Raw genomic sequence first — 20,822 nt, forward strand, 5'->3', positions numbered from 1 at the left:
AAAACGCATTAGCAATGTCAGTTGTGGCATACCACTTGGCTGCCTTTGACTCTAGTTCGTAACTGAAGTTCTAGCATATCTGGAACGGCAGCACTCAGTGGTGGCGTAACTTCATTCAGGCCACGATAGTCAACTGTTAATCTCCATTCCCCATTAGACTTCCGCACTGGCCATATGGGACTATTAAAGGGTGAGCGAGTTTTGCTGATCACTCCTTGGCTCTCCAGTTGGCGAATCAACTTGTGGATGGGAATCAGAGAGTCTCGGTTGGTGCGATATTGCCGCTGGTACACCGTCGTGGTAGCAATTGGCACCTGTTGTTCTTCCACCTTCAGCAACCCCACAATCGAAGGGTCTTGAGAGAGACCAGGCAGGGTAGACAGCTGTTCAGTGCCCTCCGTCTCCAAGGCAGCTATACCGAAAGCCCATCCATACCCCTTTGGGTCCTTAAAATACCCCCTCCTGAGATAGTCTATGCCAAGGATACACGGAGCCTCTGGACCAGTCACAATGGTGTGTTTCTGCCATTCATTTCCAGTTAGGCTTACTTCAGCTTCCAATACAGTTAACTCTTGGGATCCCCCTGTCACACCAGAAATACAAATGGGTTCTGCCCCTTTATAACTTGATGGCATTAGAGTGCACTGTGCGCCGGTGTCTACTAGAGCCTTATACTCCTGTGGGTCTGACATGCCAGGCCATCGAATCCACACAGTCCAATAGACCCGGTTATCCCTTTCCTCCACCTGGCTGGAGGCAGGGCCCCTCTAATTCTGGTCAGAGTATTCAGTATTCACTTCTCGTAAAATTGGCTCAGAATTCCCTTCAAGAGGATCGGAAATAAGATCAGCCCTTCTACTCTCTTTGGAAACTGGAGCAGCATTTTTCCTGGTAGAATCCCCTTTTGTGGTGGTTTTTCCTTGCAGCTCACGTACCCGTGCATTTAGGACCGAGGTAGGTTTTCCGTCCCATTTCCTCATGTCCTCTCCATGATCACATAGGTAAAACCACAGGGCACCTCGCGGTGTGTACTTTCTATATTCTCTCTCTTGGGCAGAAGAATGCTCACTCCTAATAGCTGAGACATTGGACCTTACAAGTGTGGAGTAGGACATATCCTCTTTGATTTGTTGGACATCCTGGGACAGCTTCTCCACAGCCGAAATGCAGGCTTGTAGGGAGGAGGAGAGATTTTCTTCGTATTGACGGAGTTGGCGAGCCACTTCCTCCACTGTCGGTGCCTCTTCGTCTTTCCAGGTCATTATTGCTAGTGAGTTGGCATAGGACGATGGTGCGCTCCTACAAACTTCCGCCACATGGGTCGTGTGCATTGGACTTCGTCTGGATCTTTGGGTAATTGTGGGTTGTCCGGGTCATGATGAATGACACAGCAACTAACTCCCCTACTTGGGCACTACCCTCTCCCTCAGTTATCACATGCTCCCCTGAATCAATATGTAATGCTACTGCTCGATACTTCCATGTCTTTCCTTCCATTTTTGCAGAAGCATCAGTGAATCACACGTTTGTTAAATGGGGTTTAAAATGAGGAGCCACTTTGACGTACGATGGAGGGGGTTCTGTATCTGGGTGATCAGAAGAGGGGATCCTGTATTTGGAGCATTTTGGGTGTTCCCTCCTCTATCTGTCTAGTGTGACAGTAGTGGTCTAACTGGGCATACCACTTCCTTACTGTTTCTCGTTGAGCTACTCCTACAGGGGGAGGAGTTCCAGCCAATATTCGTTTCAGGATCTTAAAGGGTCCTCGTAAGATGATGGGCTGCTGTCGTATAATTCTCTCAGCTTCCTGTAAGGCTAGGTTAACCACAAAGAGTTCTTTCTCCCAAACTGAATACTGTTTTTCAGCATCCTTAAAGCTATGCGAGAAAAACCCTATAGGACGAGTAGGACCTTCAGGTCCACACTGCCACATATGTATAGATAACCCATGAATTGCAAAACCCCATTCTATGTGGAGTGGGTCTGTTGGATGTATCGGCCCTAGGGCCTGGTAAATCCCTGCTTCAAAAATTAATAATTTCAGAGCCTCTTCATGGACAGGTGACCAGTCCCAAGCAGTTCTTTTATGGGTTAAATAATATAAAGGGCGAGCTATCATAGAAAAGTCGGGGATGTGTTTTCTCCAAAACACTAGCAAGCCTAGGGCATGCTGCAATACTTTCTTATTTTCAGGCATTTTTACTTGTTCGAGGGTGGACAAGGTTTTGGGAGGTATACACACAGTCCCTCCTTTCCACCAGGTATCTAAAAATTTTACTTCAGGTGATGGGAGTTGCACCTTTTCTGCAGGAATTTGGAGCCCTAAATTCTCTAAGTGACTAATGATTTCTCTCTGGGTTTGCCCCACCACAGTGGCATCTGGTCCTCCAATTAGCACATCATCAATATATTGATATACTTTTACTCCATCTTTAGGAGTGATCTGATTTAGTTCCTGGGCCAATGCATAGTGAGCAATGGTCGGTGAGTGGCAATAGCCTTGGGGAAGCCGTGTAAATGTATATTGTACCCCTTCCCAGGTAAAGGCAAAGCGGTCCCTATCTGCTTCTTGCAAGGGAACCATAAAGAACATGTCTTTCACATCAATGGTTGCTAAAATCTGGTGACCCTGTTCTTGTATGGTTGCAATTAATTCTGCTATATATACTGAGGACTGCAGCTGTTAATGGGCCAGTATTGGCGTTCAAGTGTCGATAGTCAATTGTCAGTCACCACTTCCCATTTGGCTTGTGGACCGGCCATACTGGGGAATTATAGGGTGAGTGCGTAGGAATAACTATCCCCTGTTCCCATAACTCAGTTATCACTGAAGTGATCCCTTCCCTTGCTCCCAAAGGCAAAGCATAAGGTTTGACATTAACTATTTTTGAAGGTGGGAGAGTTGGTGCCAACTGCAAAAGCCTTATAGAGATTGCGGGACACCCGAATTTCCATTCTCTTCCCTTAGAGTCTACCCACGACCGGCCCTTTAAGAGGTCAAGTCCTAGAATATTGGTGGGTAGAGGACCTAGTATCATAGTAACCTCAACAGGGGACGAATCCCCTGGCCGCCAGCATTTAACTTTAGCTGTCGGCTGCGGTTGGGAGCTTCCGAAAACGTCTGTGACCCATATCTGCTTCTTATCTGCAATTATTCCATTGCGGTTAGCAACATCCGCCTGGAGTGCTGACATCTGAGCACTCATATCAACTAAAAAAGTTACTGGGGTCTTAAAGGGACCAAGGGGAAAAGTGATCAACAGGTCTCCTGTCTTATTTTCAGTGAGACTCCTTAAATAAACCCACTGGCCGTCCCCCAGCTCACTTACTGGGGACAGCCTGTTTAGTTTCCTGTCCTGCGGACAGTAATACCTTCCTCTGGGGCAGTAGGCGTTTGGGGAGTGGGAGTTGCCAGCAACTGCGGATTCGCCCCCTTATAGCCTCAAATGTCTAACTCAGTATGGGGAGGCTCCTTGTTCTTGTCTTTCCACCCTAGGACCAACTTTTCTAGGACAGAGGTGGGCATGCCGTCCATCGCATCCCGGGGAATTCCCTTTTCTATCCCTTCTGCCCACAACAAGTTCCGCTGACCCCCATACGGCTTTTTGGTGTTTATAGTCTTAGATGGGGGAGGTTGGCCAGGTCCTTCTATTCGGCAGATAGCAGGCTTAGCCCTGCTTTCTTCCCTTGTGAAACCCATTCTCCGGCCATAGTTAATCAATTCCCGTGCCACTTCTCCCCAGGTCAGGGCCCCCCCTGCATTCCGCCTGCCTCCTCTAGGTGTTATCGCATCGCGTAATCTATCCTGCAGCTGGACAGCATATAATTTCAAAGAATCTGGTAAACCTCGGATTAGAGGAGTCATTCTATCGGGATTGGCATTTAACAACATCGGAGAGGGCTGTTGTGGCACTAATCGCCTATCATGCATTAATTGGAGACAAGCCGTTTTCTGTAAGCTCTCGGTTAACTGATTTATAGAAGGGGTGTCTATCCATGTTGGTTCTCCTCGTTCCATTTGGTCTATTCCCCCTGCCCAGTAAGCTGCCCGCTGCGTCAGAGACCATGGTTCCCTGGGATCATCGGTAGTTAGGAACACTCCAGGCCCCCAATATCCTTGGGCTTCATCTTCTGACAATAAAATCCGGTCACCACCAGTTAGTGGCACCCTCCACACATATTCTGTTTCGGTCTCCTTTGCTAGTCGGATAGACTTTTCCTGAATTTTAGATAATTCAGTGGCAGAATATGGTATCGTCTTAATGGTCACGTGTGGTGCTCCGCCATTTTGGCCATTGTCTATGGTTTCTGTTTTAATTAATGGCCTCATTGCTATCCCTTCATCCTCAGGGTAAAAAACTTTTCTGGTACATTCTAACTCTTGATTTGGGTATAAAGATTTTTGCTGTTTCACCTGAACTACCTCTAGACCTTCCAGGTCTAAGTCCGGGTCAGATCGTTCGTCCACCTCAGCTCGCAAAATTCTTTCCTGATCTAATGCATCCGACAAGGCGGCATGAAGCTGCTGCGTTGTATTACGCTCAGCAGTTAACTACTCTTGCAGGACTTTAACTAAATCCTGCAGGGACTGAATCTTCTCCTTATCTGCCTGCTCAGCTCTCATTGTTTCCTGTCCGTCTTCCTGGGCTGCTACGAGTGCGGCCCCTAAAACTGCACACACTACAGCCTTCCCATTTCCCAGGCAAAACCTGCCTTCTTTTGCTAGCTTCTCAATTCTTCCTACAATGGCTTTTGGGTCATGCCAATGGTCTTGTGCCCAGGCTACTCCTTGTGGGGAAGGGTGGGCTTTATAGGCAATTAGCTTCTCTAAAACAGGGGAACAGTCAGACACAGATGTTTCCCGGGTCACCATGTCTGCCACTACTCGGATCTCTCCCAACTTATTGTTGAGAGATCCTTCCCAGATCCTCCCCGCCTGTTCTCTGGGTGGAGGTCCGGTATCCCATTAGAATCTCCCTTCCAACAAGGGAAATCCTGTCCATGATGCCAATTAAGATGTCGCGTCCCAAAGTTGGAGCGGCTCAGGTTCGTGGATTTCCTTTGTCAGAATTAAGGTGAAATGACACCAGGGGAGTTCAAACAATCAACATTTATTCAACCTAGCTAACCTTGCCCAAGTACACGTGAACTTATCAATATGAACCTTGCATCATGTCATTAAGCCGCTGTTTGCGAAGAGAAGGAAGGTGTAGAAAAAGAAATGGAAAAAGGAACATGAAATGTATCAGGAGAGCCCTCCCGTTGAGTCATGAGGTTCAGAGCAGACCCCCTTGCTTTCTGGACTCCTTCTCAAAGAGGAGCCCAGGGGCGGCTAGATCCACTCCTAGCCTCAGACTTGGTCAACGGTTTATGTTTAAAAGGATGAGGTGTAGGGACTGTGGAAAAGAGAGAGAGAGAGAGAAAGAGAGAAAGAAAGAAAGAAAAAAAGAAAAGGGTTTCACCAGTCCTGGGTCCAGCGTTGGTCCAGCCAGCATAGAAATCCAGTTCCAGAGGGCGCGCACTGAGAACTCGTTCTCCCTTCTTTTATAGTGTGTTAGTCGATGGTCTCGACATGCGCAGTCCCATTCCCGGGGTTCTCTGGAATCGATCGATGAGCTTTGGGGGGGGGTTCATTGCAGAGTTGCCTCTCTTTTTCTGCTGGCATGACCGCTTAAGATAGAAGCACAGTCCCATCTTCCGTGGGGCCTCCTCCTCCAGGCACATATGCTGTGCTCCTTCTCCTGGTCACTTAAGATAAGGAATTGCGGCTTTGGAGAAGTGCGGTCCCACCCTCTGTGGGGCCCTCTCCTCTGGCCACATTGTCCTGTTCACAAAACTCCAGCATTTTTACAGAGGCCGTTTTCTCCACCAAAGTCCTTTAACGAATGTTTGAGACATTGACTATAATTTGTCAGACCGTCACAGAGGTGCACCATGATATCCCCAACCTGCATTTGGATACCACCGCCCTCATGGAAACAGCACTAATAATGAAAAAGAAGTTCAGCGCAGATGAGTAACTAACGTAACTAATTAAGGAGTGAGATAATCGGTTAATTCCTTCCTTCCCCCTCACTGGGGGAATCTTTCAGTGCTATTTTTCCCCTGTGATGTGATAAAAACGCACTGCCTCATTGCTGACCTCACCTGTTATCCACAAACATGACAGCGTAGTTGACAGCGGGGCCCGGGGGGATCCCAGCTTCCCTGAAAAATTGAATCCATTTGGATGTCACTGAAAAAAAGCCGTGGAAAAGGAAAAACTAAGTGGATATGGAAAAGGAGGTGGGGTGGTTGCCTGGATGTCAGCAGGCACCAGCCAAGAGGCTCATTCCAGGCGTTCACAGCTGTCATCACGCGATTAACGGGATCGGGATGAGACGGGGAACCAAAGGAACCTTAGTAAATATAGTAGATATATGGATGTCGATAGGAATTGTTTAATAATTATCTAGCTTATAATGAAGTTAAAGAAATTTCAATAGAGGTAGACATGGCCCAAGGGGATGAGAAGTGATGTTTAACGCTTGCATTGTTGAGGCTGGCTGGGACAGGAGATAGTCCCTGATAAGAAGCAGCAGTCGACCCCAAGAACCAGCCAAGACCGGCCTTGTGATTTGGATAAATGCCAAGGAGTGACTGAGTCTGCGCAGGGACAGAAGGCTAAGAGTTCACCGTGAAGAAGACATACAGCCTTCATCCTCACGACCACCAGACGACCACCATAAGGAGGCACTGCGCAAGCGCAGTTGAGAGGAGACTATGGAAATGACTTGGAGCTAATTTTAATATGAAGCGGGGATAGGTAATGCTTATGTATAGGCGTATTGCGAAACTCTATGTATATGTAACACTTGACTATATAAATTTAAAGCGAACTGCCAAGTCAGGCGCGCACGACTTTGGTGGGACTACCCCCCGTGCTGCCCAGCACTGAATGAACATACCTACTTTACAGTCTCACTGATTGTGGAGTCTGTTTTCCGCACGTCAGTTTGGCGAGCCAGGCAGGAGACTCTCTGCTTGGTTGCGGGACCGACTGCGGAGCGGATGCCCCTAGGCGCGCCCCAAGCACTTTTCTCGGAGGAGCCTCTGCTGCCAGCCACTCACTGCGGGAGCAGACAACAATCTCCTGAAGCCACGGACCAAACGGTATGTGTCACAGAGGGAGCCTGTAAAAAGTACGGGCCGGGGCAGCTGGTAAATCGCACAGAGACATCTGGCGTGCAGCATAGTCCCCATATGGGAGGAGGGTACCCTGTATGGTAACAAGGGATGATTTGCTGACCGATAGAGAGGCCGCCAGCGATCTTGGGGGTAGATCGAGCAAATCCGGGGTGACTGCTGCATCCCAGTATCGGGAGCCAGGACAGACCTGTCGATGACTGGTATATAAGAGGCAGGAGAAGGGTAAGCGCACCCCCTTGCAATTGCACTTGGTACATTTTTGCAGCTGCTGAAAGGTTGTCAACTGGAGCGATGATTGTATGATGTGAATGTTTGGAAATTTAATGTTAAAGATTTTGTGTGAAAATGTGAAAATGTTATGTTGAGATTTATATGTGTATATATGCTTGTTAATGTGTAAATGTCTAAAACTGTGGATTGAATGTTTGAGTAAAAGAGACACAGCTCAGCTGCAGAGTATGTGTGGAGTTCTGCTCCACAGTTTCGTAACTCCACAAGGGGTACGGCCGGAGATGAACGAAGTGTGACTCACTGATGATTTGAAACTTGAATTTATATGTTAGAGTTGTAATTGTAAGTTTGAGTTTGATTATCTTAATCATTTTGTGGTGTTGGTATAAGAAAGTCCCTGTATGGTGCATTGCATAAATGTGGGTATTTGAATGGTGTCTTTTACATCCAGGAAATGAGTGTATGCCCTCATATGTCCTGGAATGTGTGTGGTGTAAACAGAGGTTGCAAATAGATTGTGGCGGGGATATTGAATGCCCTGAGTGTCGGGTTTGGACTCCCTGGGATAAGAGAGGACGGGCTACGTACACAGTTGGGATTGTTTGTGGTTGGAAAGGTAGCCGAAATAGTGAAATTGGTGTGTGGAAAGGAAAATTTAATCCCAGAAATTCAGGACGTGTGAGAGGAAAACTGGGAGAATTCTATAAAGAGGTGTAAGAAACAATTTGCATGGAAGCTTATTAAAAGGAGAAGTTATAAAATGGGAAACAATCAAGGGGGAATATTGAGGAAGAGTCCTCTGGGTTGTGTAATTACCCACTGGAAAGATATTGCTGAGACCGAAGGTACGGAAAGTAAAAAGAACCTTATTAAGTATTGCAATCAATGGTGGCCGTTGTATAAGTTAGAAGGTGATGCTAAGTGGCCACTTAATGGGTCAACAGATTATAATACTCTATTACAATTAATGCTGTTTTTAAGGAGAGAAGGAAAATGGGATGAGGTTTCGTATGCAGACATGTTTTTCACCCTCCGAAACCATCCGGAGTGGCAAAGGGACTGTGGAATGGTACCCCCACAGGACCCCATGGTGCTTGCACTTGAGCGAGAGAACAACAAGGAGCTTAGAGGTAAACTGAGGCAGTGTTGTTTGGCATGTAGCATTGGACAAAGATGTACAAAGACAAATAAAATCCATCAGGTACCAGAACAAGATCTAACTGATTTGTTTAAGCCTCCCCCTCGACCACAGGAACAGGATGCAGACTCGGATAGAACTCCAACCCCCCCGGACAGCCCTGTATCTTCCCGTACTAGGAAGAAAACTACCTCAACAGCTTTACAAGCACCTCTCCGAGAGGCGGTGGGGCCGGATGGTGGGACAATGTTAATCAAAGTACCCTTTTCTACTGCTGACCTAGGGGAATGGAAAAAGGTTGCAAAAGATTATAGGAGTGATCTGGTAAGTGTAACTAAGCATTTCCAATTTATTGTAAAACAGCATAACCCTGATTGGAAGGATATACAGCTATTATTAGAATATATGACCGAAACAGAGAAACAGCTGATTTTAAAAACAGCAGGGAACCTAGCTGAAGATCATTATAAGATCACAGGAGGGGACGTTAAAGAATATTTCCCTCTCCAAGACCCAAAGTGGGATGTTAATAGATCTGCACATATGGAAAGATTGCAGGGGTATCAGGATTGGATTACAAAAGGAATGGAGAGGGCAATCCCCAAAACTATAAAATGGTCAGCTTTATATGCAGTCAAACAGAGTCCTTCCGAGTCTCCATCTAAATTCCTGGATCGACTGAGGGATGTAATGCACCGCAGCACACCGCTGGATCCTGGGTCAGAAGTAGGAGTACAACAATTGGTCTCCCTGGTTTTGGGTCAATCTACAGGGGATATAAGGCGCAAACTTCAGAAATTACGCCCTACAGAGAGTAGGAATCTAGAAATATTATTGGATGAAGCATGGAGAGTATTTAGTAACAGAGAAGAAGGATATAGGCAGGGACAAAGGAAATTAATGGCTGTTATCCAGGAAGAAAGAGGAAGAGGGCCTAGACGAGGCTTGCCCCGACTGGGCAAGGATCAATGTGCTTTGTGTAAGAAATTTGGTCATTGGAAAAAGGAATGCCCAAAGAACAAGGAGGAGGATCAGAGGGCTCAAACAGGAAGAACAGTAGCCCATGTGGAGGGAGACTGACGGGAACCTGGGGAATCTACCCTAGCAGATCCACTGGTTATAATTAAGCTAGGGAAAACACAACAAGAAATAGAATTCTTGGTAGATACGGGGGCAACATACTCGGTTCTGAACCAAGCTTTGATGCCCCTGGGAGATGATTATGTCATAGTGAAAGGAGCAACTGGCCAAAGTGAAAAGGCATATTTTTGTAATCCTTTAGAATATAAATTAGGAAAACAGTGGGGCATTCATAAATTTTTATATATGCCCAACTCCCCAAAGGCACTTCTGGGAAGGGACTTGTTGGAACAATTGGAAGCAAAAATTGTATTTGAAAAGGGAGAAATTACTCTGGAGGTAAAAGATCAGGAATATATTCAAATATTGAGCCTAACCTTAACCAGTCTCCCCCTAGAAGGAAATATTAACGAGGACATCTTAAACCAAGTGTACCCGGGGGTATGGGCTACCGATGCACCTGGAAGAGCGAAAAGTGCCCCCCCTGTTGAAGTTAGGATCAAGGAAGGCTGAAAGCCAGTAAGAATTAAACAATATCCCCTAAAGAAGGAAGACAGAGAAGGAATTCGGCCGGTGATAGAAAAATTTTTGCAGTTGGGGTTACTAAAAGAGTGCGAGTCTGAATTCAATACCCCTATATTACCTGTTTGGAAGCCCGATGGGTCATATTGGGTTGTCCAAGACTTACGGGCGGTGAATAAGATAACTGAAGATCTTTACCCGGTAGTGGCGAACCCATATACCCTGTTGACCGTATTAACACCTGAATTGACTTGGTTTACTGTTTTAGATTTGAAGGATGCTTTCTTTTGCCTCCCTCTCCATGAAGCCAGCCAAAAATTATTTGCATTTGAATGGGAAAACCCCAAGAGTGGTCGAAAGACCCAGCTCACTTGGACGGTGTTGCCACAAGGATTTAAGAATAGTCCTACCATTTTCGGCAATCAGCTTGCAAAAGACTTAGAGTCCTGGGAAGCCCCGTCTGAGGAGGGGAAGCTGTTGCAGTATGTGGATGATATCCTGATCGCCACCAAGACAGAGAAAGATTGTATAATATGGATGGTGAGTCTGCTGGATTTCCTGGGACTCCAGGGGTACCGGGTATCCAAGAAGAAGGCACAGGTAATGCAACGCAAAGTGAATTATTTAGGCTATGAAATTAGTACAGGACAAAGAACTTTGGGACAAGCCCGTAAAGAGGCAATACGCCAAACTCGGAGACCTCAGACAGTGAAAGAGTTACGGACTTTTCTGGGAATGACGGGGTGGTGCCGATTGTGGATCTATAATTATGGATAGCTTGTTAAACCATTGTATGTGCTGACAGCCACTGAGCAGAAACACCTTGAGTGGAACAAGGAGACCGAACAAGCCTTTGAGCTACTGAAAAAGGCTTTGATGTCGGCCCCGGCCTTGGGACTCCCAGATGTGAGTAAGCCGTTTCTTCTTTACTCACATGAGAAGCAGGGCATTGCCCTGGGAATATTAGCACAAAACCTGGGTCCATATCGACAGGCAGTTGCCTACCTCTCTAAGCAGTTAGACACAACTGCAAAAGGTTGGCCTGGATGCCTGCGGGCGGTTGCAGCTGTGATACTAAACATACAGGAAGCCCGAAAGTTTACTCTGGGCCAGAACATGACTGTTTTAGTGTCTCATACAGTATCAACAGTACTGGAAACAAAGGGTGGACATTGGCTCTCTCCACAAAGATTCCTGAGATATCAAGCTATATTGGTAGAGCAGGATGATGTGGAGATTGTAGTCACTAACATTGTCAACCCAGCTTCTTTTCTCAGTGGGAACACAGGAGAACCGGTACATCATGACTGTTTGGAAACCATCGAAGCAACATATGCCAGTCGCCCAGACCTGAAAGACAGCCCCATGGAAAATGGGGAAACGTGGTTCACAGACGGAAGCAGTTACATCCTAAATGGTAATCGACATGCGGGATACGCCATCACCACCAGCCAAGAGGTAATAGAATCAGGAGCTTTGCCCATGAACACCTCCGCACAGAAGGCAGAAATAATTGCTCTAACCCGCGCCCTGGAATTGGCCCAGGGCAAAGTTGTGAACATTTATACAGACTCAAAATATGCCTTTGGAGTTGTACATGCACATGGAGCAATTTGGAAGGAGAGAGGACTATTGAATTCCCAGGGAAAAAATATCAAACACGCAGAAGAAATTCTGAAGTTACTGGAAGCTGTCCAGCTCCCTAAGAAAGTAGCAATTATGCATATTAAGGCACACCAGAAAGTGAGCTCAGATTTGGAAAAAGAAAATGAACTGGCGGACAGAGAGGCAAAACAAGTGGCCAGAACAAAGGTAAAAATAGAAGGGGCTTTAATTCCTGATAGACAAATCTCCCTAAAAGGTAAGCCAGAATATACCAAGGAAGATCAGAAACTTATTACAGTTTTAGAAGGGTCATATAATGAAGAAGGGTGGGCTCATACCCCACAGGGAAAAACTAATCATTCCCTCTTGCTTACTGTGGCATTTGATACGGGAGGAGCATAGGAAAAGACATTGGGGGACAGAGGCTCTGTATAAACATTTAATAAGAGAAATTGTGGCTAGAAATTTATATACCACAGTGAGACAAGTGACTCAACAATGCGATCTTTGCCTTCAGACTAATCCTAAGAATACCCCCAAACTAGAAATGGGTCAGATTGGGAAAGGCAATGGGCCTGGACAGCAATGGCAAATTGACTTCACAGAACTTCCAAGAAAAGGGGGGTATCGATATTTACTAGTATTAACTGATACCTTTTCAGGTTGGCCAGAAGCATTCCCAACAAGAATGGCTAAAGCTCGGGAGGTAACTAAAATATTAGTGCAAGAGATAATACCACGTTTCGGGGTTCCAGCAACCATGTCCTCTGACAGAGGACCACATTTTGTCTCAAGAATAGTACAACAAATTAGCCGCCATTTGGGTATAGATTGGCAACTTCATACTCCATATCACCCCCAGTCGAGTGGTCAAGTGGAAAAAATGAACCACTTAATCAAACAGCAAATTGTAAAATTGGGACAAGAAGCAAATCTAACATGGCCTCAGTCTCTCCCTTTAGCCCTTTTGCATATACGAACAAGACCAAGGGCAAGGGAAGGACTGAGCCTCTTCGAAATGTTATATGGACAACCCTATGAAATACAGAAAGGGGTGTCTGTGCAAGCTGGGGACGAAATTGTGACCTCTTACATGATAGCATTAAGTAAACAGCTCAATAAAATCAGGAAGCATGTGGCTGGGACTCGAGGGAGAGGTTTAGATGGACCTGTACGTAATATACAACCTGGGGATTATGTATATGTAAAGTCTCTTACAGAAAAAACCCTGGAGCCACAGTGGGAAGGACCATTCCAAGTACTACTCACCTCCTTTACTGCAATCAGAATCAAGGAACAGAACTGTGGTGGGTTGACCCTGGTTGGATGCCAGGTGCCCACCAAAGCCACTCTATCACTCCCCCTCCTCAGCTGGACGGGGGGGAGAAAATATAACAAAAGGCTCGTGGGTCAAGATAAGGACAGTTTAATAAAGTGATAGCAAAGGTTGCGCGCGCGAAAGCAAAGAAAAAAAACCAATGATGTTATTCTCTACTTCCCATCAGCAGGCGATGTCTAGCCGCTTCCCGGGAAGCAGGGCTTCAGTACGCGTAGTGGTTGCTCCGGAAGACAAAAATGCCCCCCCTTCCGTCTCCCTTTACTTAGCTTTTATATCTGAGCTGACGTCATATGGTATGGAATATCTGTTTGGTTAGTTTAGGTCAGCTGTCCTGGTTATGTCCCCTCCCAAGATCTTGCCCTGCCCCAGCCTGCCATTGAGGGGAGGGCAAAAATGTTGGAGAGACAGCCTTGATGCTGTGCCAGCACTGCTCAGCAGTAGCCAAAACACTGGTGTGCTATCAACACCTTTCTAGCTACTGATGCAGAGCACAGTGCTATGAGGGCTGCTATGGGGAGTATTAACTCCATCTCAGCCAGACCCAATACAAGAACGCATGGATTCATCACACCAGAGTGAAAAAGACACCCAAAACTCCATGGAAAGTCACCACAAAACCCGATGGACACTTAGTTTTTACGTGGTAATATGGGCAACCATGGGGACAAGGAGCGCAACATGGGATAGGAACATGTTTGTTGAACTCCACGAGAGTATTGCAAAAATAGTAAATCAAACTGATTGCTGGATATGTTCACGTTTTCCTAAGGGTCTCAGACGGGGCTACCCTGTAATTGCTACAGTCTTTTCTAACACCTCTGTGATGCAGCAGCTTTTAATAACATGTCCCTCACAAAGTACACTGAAATACCCCCTGAGAACCTTCAATGGCAAACAGATTTGAGCGAATTGTGGAATGAAACCCAAAGGGTTCCATGTGTTCAAAGGTGCCATCTAAAAAATACAACTAAGAATTCTGGAGGTAATAACATGGACCCTAAATGTGGATTAGTCAAGTTGTTTGTTGGGAGTTATCCCAATTGCACTGAATATATTACATTAAGTATGGTGGCGCAAACATGTGGAACTCCAATCAAACCCGGGTTACAAGAACCCGGGGGCATAATTCTACTAGACCCAGGGGATGGCCCACTCCAGTAGGATTAGGATGGTATTGGATTTGTGGACAGACAGGATATAAAGTGCTGCCTCTAGGTTGGACTGGCCAATGTGCCGTAGGAACCATAGCCCCTAATACCATTATGGTTAAAAATTTGACTGACCATGATTCCCAAAACTTTTTACGGACTTATATGAAACCAGTAATAAGGCAAAAACGCACCAGCAATCCCCTAGTGGAAAGACCAACTAGCTTTCATAGTTTTGTACGATGGCTCATTCCATCATTGGGAGTTAGTGAGTTAGAGAAAGCTCTGGTAAATCTTTCTGCCACTATGGAAATTATTAATAATGCCACAATCGATGCTATAAAGACCCTCCAGGAAGAAACCACTTCCCTAGGAAAAATGGTGCTCCAGAATCGACTAGGTCTAGATATGCTCTTCGCTCAGCAAGGGGGCCTGTGCACTGTAATTAATGAACGCTGCTGCACCTATGTTAACCAAAAGAGACGAATAGAAACAGATCTCTCTCAAATTTGGAAACAAACCCAACTTTTACATTTAATGTCACAAGATGACACTTCATGGGGATTCACTGAGATATGGGAAAAATTAACCTCCTGGTTGCCAAATTTGGCATGGTTGAAACAATTGTTTGTCACTAATAATCATCATTCTCTTGTCTGTGGTCCTTTGCATAGTGGTTCAATGTGGCTTTTGGTGCTGTAAGAGTACAGGAGACTCTTACAGCGAATGGAAAAAGAATCAGTTGCGACGAAAACTCGAGTCCAACAAATATTTTGAGAGAATGCTAGATAAGGAAGGAAACAATGCATTAAAAATACTAGAGTTGGATATAGTAAAAGAATTTACTATTTTCTAGAAAAGGGGGAACTGAGACAGGGAACCAAAGGAACCTTAGTAGATATATGGATGTCGATAGGAATTGTTTAATAATTATCTAGCTTATAAAGAAGTTAAAGAAATTTCAGTAGATGTAGACATGGCCCAAGGGGATGAGAAGTGATGTTTAACGCTTGCATTGTTGAGGCTGGCTGGGACAGGAGATAGTCCCTGATAAGAAGCAGCAGTGGACCCCAAGAACCAGCCAAGACCGGCCTTGTGATTTGGATAAATGCCAAGGAGTGACTGAGTCTGCACAGGGACAGAAGGTTAAGAGTTCACCGTGAAGAAGACATACAGCCTTCATCTTCACGACCACCAGACGACCACCATAAGGAGGCACCGCGCAAGTGCAGTTGAGAGGAGACTATGGAAATGACTTCCTGGAGCTAATTTTAATATGAAGCGGGGATAGGTAATGCTTATGTATAGGCATATTGCGAAACTCTATGTATATGTAACACTTGACTATATAAATTTAAAGCGAACTGCCAAGTCAGGCGCGCACGACTTTGGTGGGACTACCCCCCGTGCTGCCCAGCACTGAATGAACGTACCTACTTTACAGTCTCACTGATTGTGGAGTCTGTTTTCCGCATGTCAGGGAGGAAAACGGCTCCTGGGATGGTAGCGGGGGGGGGGGGGAGGAGATGGCCTGCCAGATGAAAATACACAATTTGAAGGGTTTTAGAGCAATTTAGGGTGGTGATGAATGGTGGAGGGGAGAGGGGAGCAGCAGGCACACTCACGGGGAGGGAAATGTCCCTTACCCATCGTGACGGACACCATGGTGGAGCAGCCGGAGAATGTGGGCGCGGCGCTAGGCACCAGTGCCGGGAGCAGCCTGCTGGGTGAGAGTGGCCGTGCTGCCTCTCTGACGGCCAGCAGGCAGGCACCGGGCTGCTGCTGCCCCCCTGCCCCACACCGCCTCCCCTTCCCTCCTGCCTCCTCCTCCTGCCCCACACCACCTCTCCCTGCTCCCTCCTCCTGCCCCACACCGCCTCCCCTTCCCCTTCCCCTTCCCCCCCGCCCCCTCCTCCTGCCTCACACTCCCTCCCTGCCCCCTCCTCTTGCCCCACACCTCCTCCTCTTCCCTTCCGCCCCCTCCCTCTCCGCCTCGCCTCGCCTCGCCTCCCCTCCCCTCCCCGCTCCGCTCCCGCCCTATCCTGCCGCCTCCGGCCGCCGGGCCGGACCCCACCGGAAACACCGGTCACTGAGCACCGGAAGTGACCTCGCCGGCCAGCCCAGCGCGCTAGCCGTCGCGCACGCCGGGGCAGGGGCCACTTTAGGCAGCGGCGGCGCGGGAGGGGGGGAAAAGGAAGGGGTGACCATAGAGTGCTGGAGGACCGAGGGCGCCCTTCAGCGGGCGGCTCCGGGAACAGGCGCACCTGCAGACGCCGGTGTCTGGTACGGGGGTGGCGGGGCGGGGAGCACCGGGCACCCCCGGGACCCTCAGCCTTGAGCGGGGCCCTGGCCCTAAACTCGGCCTTAAGCCCTGCCCTGGCCCAAACCTGGCACTAAACCCGGCCCTAAATATGTCCTTGGCCATTTAACTTGGCCCTAAATATGTCCCTGGCCCTAAACAACCCCAAAACATCACCCTGACCCTAGCCCTAAACCCGCCCCTAAACATCATCTTAACACCAAAACATAGCCCTGACCCCCCCAAATTCAGCTGAGCCGGGGGGTGACACCAAACTGAGCTTAAGCTTCCCCCCAGACCCTAATCCCTCCCGACCCTAACCCCTCCCAACCCTAACCCCTTCCCCCAGAACAAGGCAGGGTTTGGGGGGGGGGCTGATCCCTGGGGCTGAGCACCCCCTTTTTGTGGGGTCCCTGAGGCACAGGGGAGGGGTCCCAGGGGTGTGTGTGTGGGGTCTGCACCCCAAAATTGGGGTGCCTCACCCTATTCCAAAGGGGGACCAGCCCTAATGGCGGGGGGTGGGAGGAACAGGCACTTCCCCTCCCCGCCCCAAACGGGTCAGGGCACGTGAGCACCCTGATCCCGTGAGTCAGCCGGCAAAGCCTCTGCCCTGTCTGGGTTTTTGGGGGTCTTTGCCCTTATCTGTACCCTGAAAACCCCGGCTGTGCCGCACCCCGGGGGGTCTCACCTGTCCAGGCATGTCAGGAGAAATCCGGTTTGTTCTGTTCCAGCGTCATGCTGGGATGAATCCCGACGGCACCTACAAGCAGGTATGGTGCTGGTGGCACCCCGAGTCCCCAAACTGGGGGTCATGGAGCACCCTACAACCCCAAACTGGGGTGCCCCATAGCACCCTGCCCAGCGCCCTACAACCCCAAACTGGGGTGCCCCATGACCCCCAATTCCACCCAGACCCTGAACCCCACAGGGATCCCTGGCAATATGGGGGATGGAGGAGCACTTTTCCCTGGGGACCCCAGGCATTTTGATGTGGATTTTACCCCCAAACCAGCCCCCACCCTGGTTTGGGGTCCCCCTGTTACAGATGCATGCATAACCAAATCCAACAGGTGTTAAAACTCAGATTTATTCTTCAGCAAAAGTTAATTAGAAGTCCGGTAACATTTTATAAAACCACAGGCTTAATGATGTAAAGAAAATTCATACTACACAGCCGACTTAAGAATCCCCAAGATTTAAAGTGATGGCTCCAAAATGCACGTATCACTCACCTAAAAGCTGAGGGCTTTCTCCCTTGAGGAGTTACCTCGGGCAGTGCCCCAACCCAAGGGGGAGTCCCCAACTGCAGACCCACTGCTCTGAGGAGGACTGCCAATATGTCCTCTGGCGGGACCCCATTTATACCCCTGTCAAATCTGACCTGTGGTCATTTAATCCCTATTGGCCAGGAGGGTCATCTCAGTGTACCTGGCGCATCTCGATTGGCTAGTTCAAATTTCAACCTGCGGCCTCCAGGGTTGGGGTTTTTTCCCCCTTCTCCCTGCCTGGAGAAATTTCGTTTCCTGATGGGGGGGGAAAGTGTACTGCCATACCCCTCCACCCCAATTCTTTGCCCCCATCACAGCTGGACCCACTGGAGGACCATGGGGCACAGCCCACCTGCTTCCCACTGAAGGTAACTCCCCCGGTCTATGGGGGCCAGCTTCAGTGCTGTCTCGATCCAGTGCCATCCCTTGCCAGATCCCACTGGTGTTGGGGGTGGCTTTAAACCCCATAAATTAATTTATTCCTTAATTTTGGGGCACCGATGCCCCCTCTCTATCCCAGTGCTCCCACGGTGTGTTGCTCTCCACCGTCCTCCTCACCCTCTTCACCCTCATCTTCCTCCTCTTCAATCTCCAGCTGAGCTCAGTCCTCCGCAGTGATGCTTGGCAGTGATGCTGGCAGCAATGCTGGATCCTGCGGTGACACATGCCGGTAAGACGAGCTTATGGGGGGTGAACACTTCCCTGAGATCCTTGGCATCCTGGTGCTACAATCACCGGTGCCAGTGCTGCCGAATTTCTGTCATAGGATCATCCTGGTGGAGAGCATCCCAGAGGGAACGACCTTCAGTGATAGTTCCATGCCAAATCCATCCACCTTCTCCACGTGGATGAACCTCTTGGAGACTGTCACCCGCAGCCTGGACATCACCTCCTTCTACTGGACCATGACCAATGAGGACACACGGACACACGAACCCTCTGCCATCCAGGTCCGCACTGCTGGCGTCTGGCACACGCGGCACAGCTCTGATTTTGGTGCTTGAACCTGGCGCTGGCTGCCATTTTCTTGCCTTCCCATAATTTTTAATCACTTCTTTTTTTGGCCTCGAACCACGTGCTGATTCAGGGTGAACAAATCCTGGAGGAACTCCTCCAATTATCCCAGTGTGGCGTCACTGTCCGAATAGCTGTCAGCTGCCCATTGGCAAAATTTCCCCTGAATGACCTCCAAGCACTGGAGCGGAGTGGTAAGTGATGGAAAAACCCCAAAATTGGGTTTTTGGGGGGATTTTGAGTGGGAGATGCCCAAGTTGTGGTTGCTCAGGTGCTGTGGTGCGCACTGTTGATATGCCACGACTCACTGGCGGCGTGCTGCACACCAAGTTTTGGCTCGTTGATGGCACCCACCTCTACGTTGGGAGTGCCAACATGGACTGGAGGTCTTTGACCCAGGTGAGCAGCACGGCAGCACCATCATACCACCAGATGGCGCCGAACCTGTGCCGAATGCACCGGGGCTATCCCAAAACCAACCCCCCATCCCCATCAAGGGATGCTCAGTGCCATAAGATGGGACTTACGGCATTGGACAAGGATGATGGCACTGCCCAGTGATGTGACAGTGCCACCATGCTGCTCGCTGCAGGTGAAGGAGCTCAGCGCTGCTGTCTACAACTGCAGCTGCTTGGCCAAAGATTTAGGCAAAATTTTTGAAGCTTATTGGGCTCTTGGTATTCCCGGTGCTTCCATCCCGGTACCGTGGCCGGCAAATTATTCCACCACCTTCAACATGGAGACGCCATCGGAACTGAAGCACAACGACACCGATGCTGCTGTCTACTTCTCGGTACATCCCTAATCCACCATGGTTGGTTTTTCTGGTGCCGAGGACTGGCTGTGCTGGTGCTTGATCCATCTCTGATGATTCCAGCAGAGCTCCCCGCCAGCTCTCTGCGCTGCTGGTTGGACCCAGGGTCTTGGCACCCTCCTCAGTGTCATTGATGCCGCTGAGGACTTTGTGGACGTCACAGTGATGAGCTACCTACCCACCACTGAATTCTCCCACCCCCAAAGGTTTGTATGGTCCTATACCAACCCCGGCTTGCTGGCACCGGTGATGCCTAACCACTTTCCCTCCCTAGATTTTGGCCAGCGATTGATAACCAGCTGCGGAAAGCCGTCTTCGAATGCCAGGTCAAGGTTCGGCTGTTGGCAGGTTGTTGGCAGCACAGCCAAGTGACCATGTTCCCCTTCCTCAAATCCCTTGCTGCCGTCACCAATAATAGGACCCGCTACAGCATGGAGGTAGTGGGTATCACAGCGCGACCGCAGCATGCCGGCGGGTGATGTTTCAGTGGGTGATGGTCTCCTCACTCCCTGCAGTGGCTTTTCATGGTGCCGGCAAGTGCGGTGCAAGCCCAGATCCCCTATGCCTGGGTGAACCGCAACAAGTACACGGTGACAGAGAAGGTGGCATATATCGGTGAGTGCGGCGCAAGTGGTGGTGCCGCTGTGTGAGTCACTGCCAGCTGCTGGTGACGGTGGCTTGGGGGTGGTTTTTGGGGTTCCCCCCAAATCTTCTTGCAGGGACATCCAACTGGTCTGGTGACTACTTCGTGCGGATGGCAGGATCGGCACTGGTGGTGAACCAGACAGTGAGCCAAACCAGCGCCAGCACTGCTGCCGGCACCAGCATCATCCGGGAGCAGCTGCAGGTGGTTTTTGAGCGGGATTGGAGCTCCCAGTACAGTGCCAACATCGGCGATATAGAGCGGTGGGAGAGCCTCTGCGGCTCCCGTTAGGTGCCAGGGAACAGACCACCAGTGAACCACAGGTTCTGGCTGTGCTGAATCTGGCTGCCCCACTCCAATTTGGGGAAAAAACCCAGAAAAAAAAGAGTTTTTCTGGACTTTGCATTCCTGTTATTGAGGTGGGGGGTCCTCCGCGCCGCAGTGATGGAGAGCGTTGGGCCTTTGCCAAATGCCGTGCCAGCACCGGGAAGGAAGCTGGGACGCCCCTCAAGTCTCGGCAGTACCAAACCTAT

At 48.9% G+C, this 20,822-nt stretch overlaps 2 protein-coding genes across 3 annotated transcripts in view; one reads left to right on the plus strand and one right to left on the minus strand.

Moving 5' to 3' along the window:
• LOC104318810 (uncharacterized protein C19orf47 homolog) overlaps positions 1-16,076 on the minus strand; it is a 34,961-nt gene extending 18,885 nt beyond the window's left edge. For both annotated transcript variants that reach the window (XM_069775000.1, XM_069774999.1), the window contains exons 1-2: positions 15,898-16,076; positions 6,148-6,235 (exon numbers count right to left, since the gene is read on the minus strand). In XM_069775000.1, the coding sequence (XP_069631101.1) occupies positions 6,148-6,235; positions 15,898-15,916 (107 nt within the window). In that variant the 5' untranslated portion in view covers positions 15,917-16,076. The remainder of the gene's footprint in view (positions 1-6,147; positions 6,236-15,897) is intronic.
• Positions 16,077-17,130: 1,054 nt separating this feature from the next.
• LOC138683358 (5'-3' exonuclease PLD3-like) lies at positions 17,131-20,708 on the plus strand. Its single transcript, XM_069775063.1, has 11 exons — positions 17,131-17,320; positions 18,136-18,186; positions 18,339-18,488; positions 18,585-18,768; positions 18,906-19,026; positions 19,104-19,231; positions 19,425-19,625; positions 19,713-19,852; positions 19,921-20,086; positions 20,162-20,261; positions 20,366-20,708. The coding sequence occupies exons 3-11, from the start codon at positions 18,436-18,438 to the stop codon at positions 20,578-20,580; spliced, it is 1,308 nt and encodes a 435-aa protein (XP_069631164.1). The 5' UTR covers positions 17,131-17,320; positions 18,136-18,186; positions 18,339-18,435; the 3' UTR covers positions 20,581-20,708.
• The last annotated feature ends 114 nt before the right edge of the window (positions 20,709-20,822 follow it).

Source organism: Haliaeetus albicilla, chromosome W (genome assembly GCF_947461875.1).
Source record: "Haliaeetus albicilla chromosome W, bHalAlb1.1, whole genome shotgun sequence".
NCBI classification, from domain to species: domain Eukaryota; kingdom Metazoa; phylum Chordata; class Aves; order Accipitriformes; family Accipitridae; genus Haliaeetus; species Haliaeetus albicilla.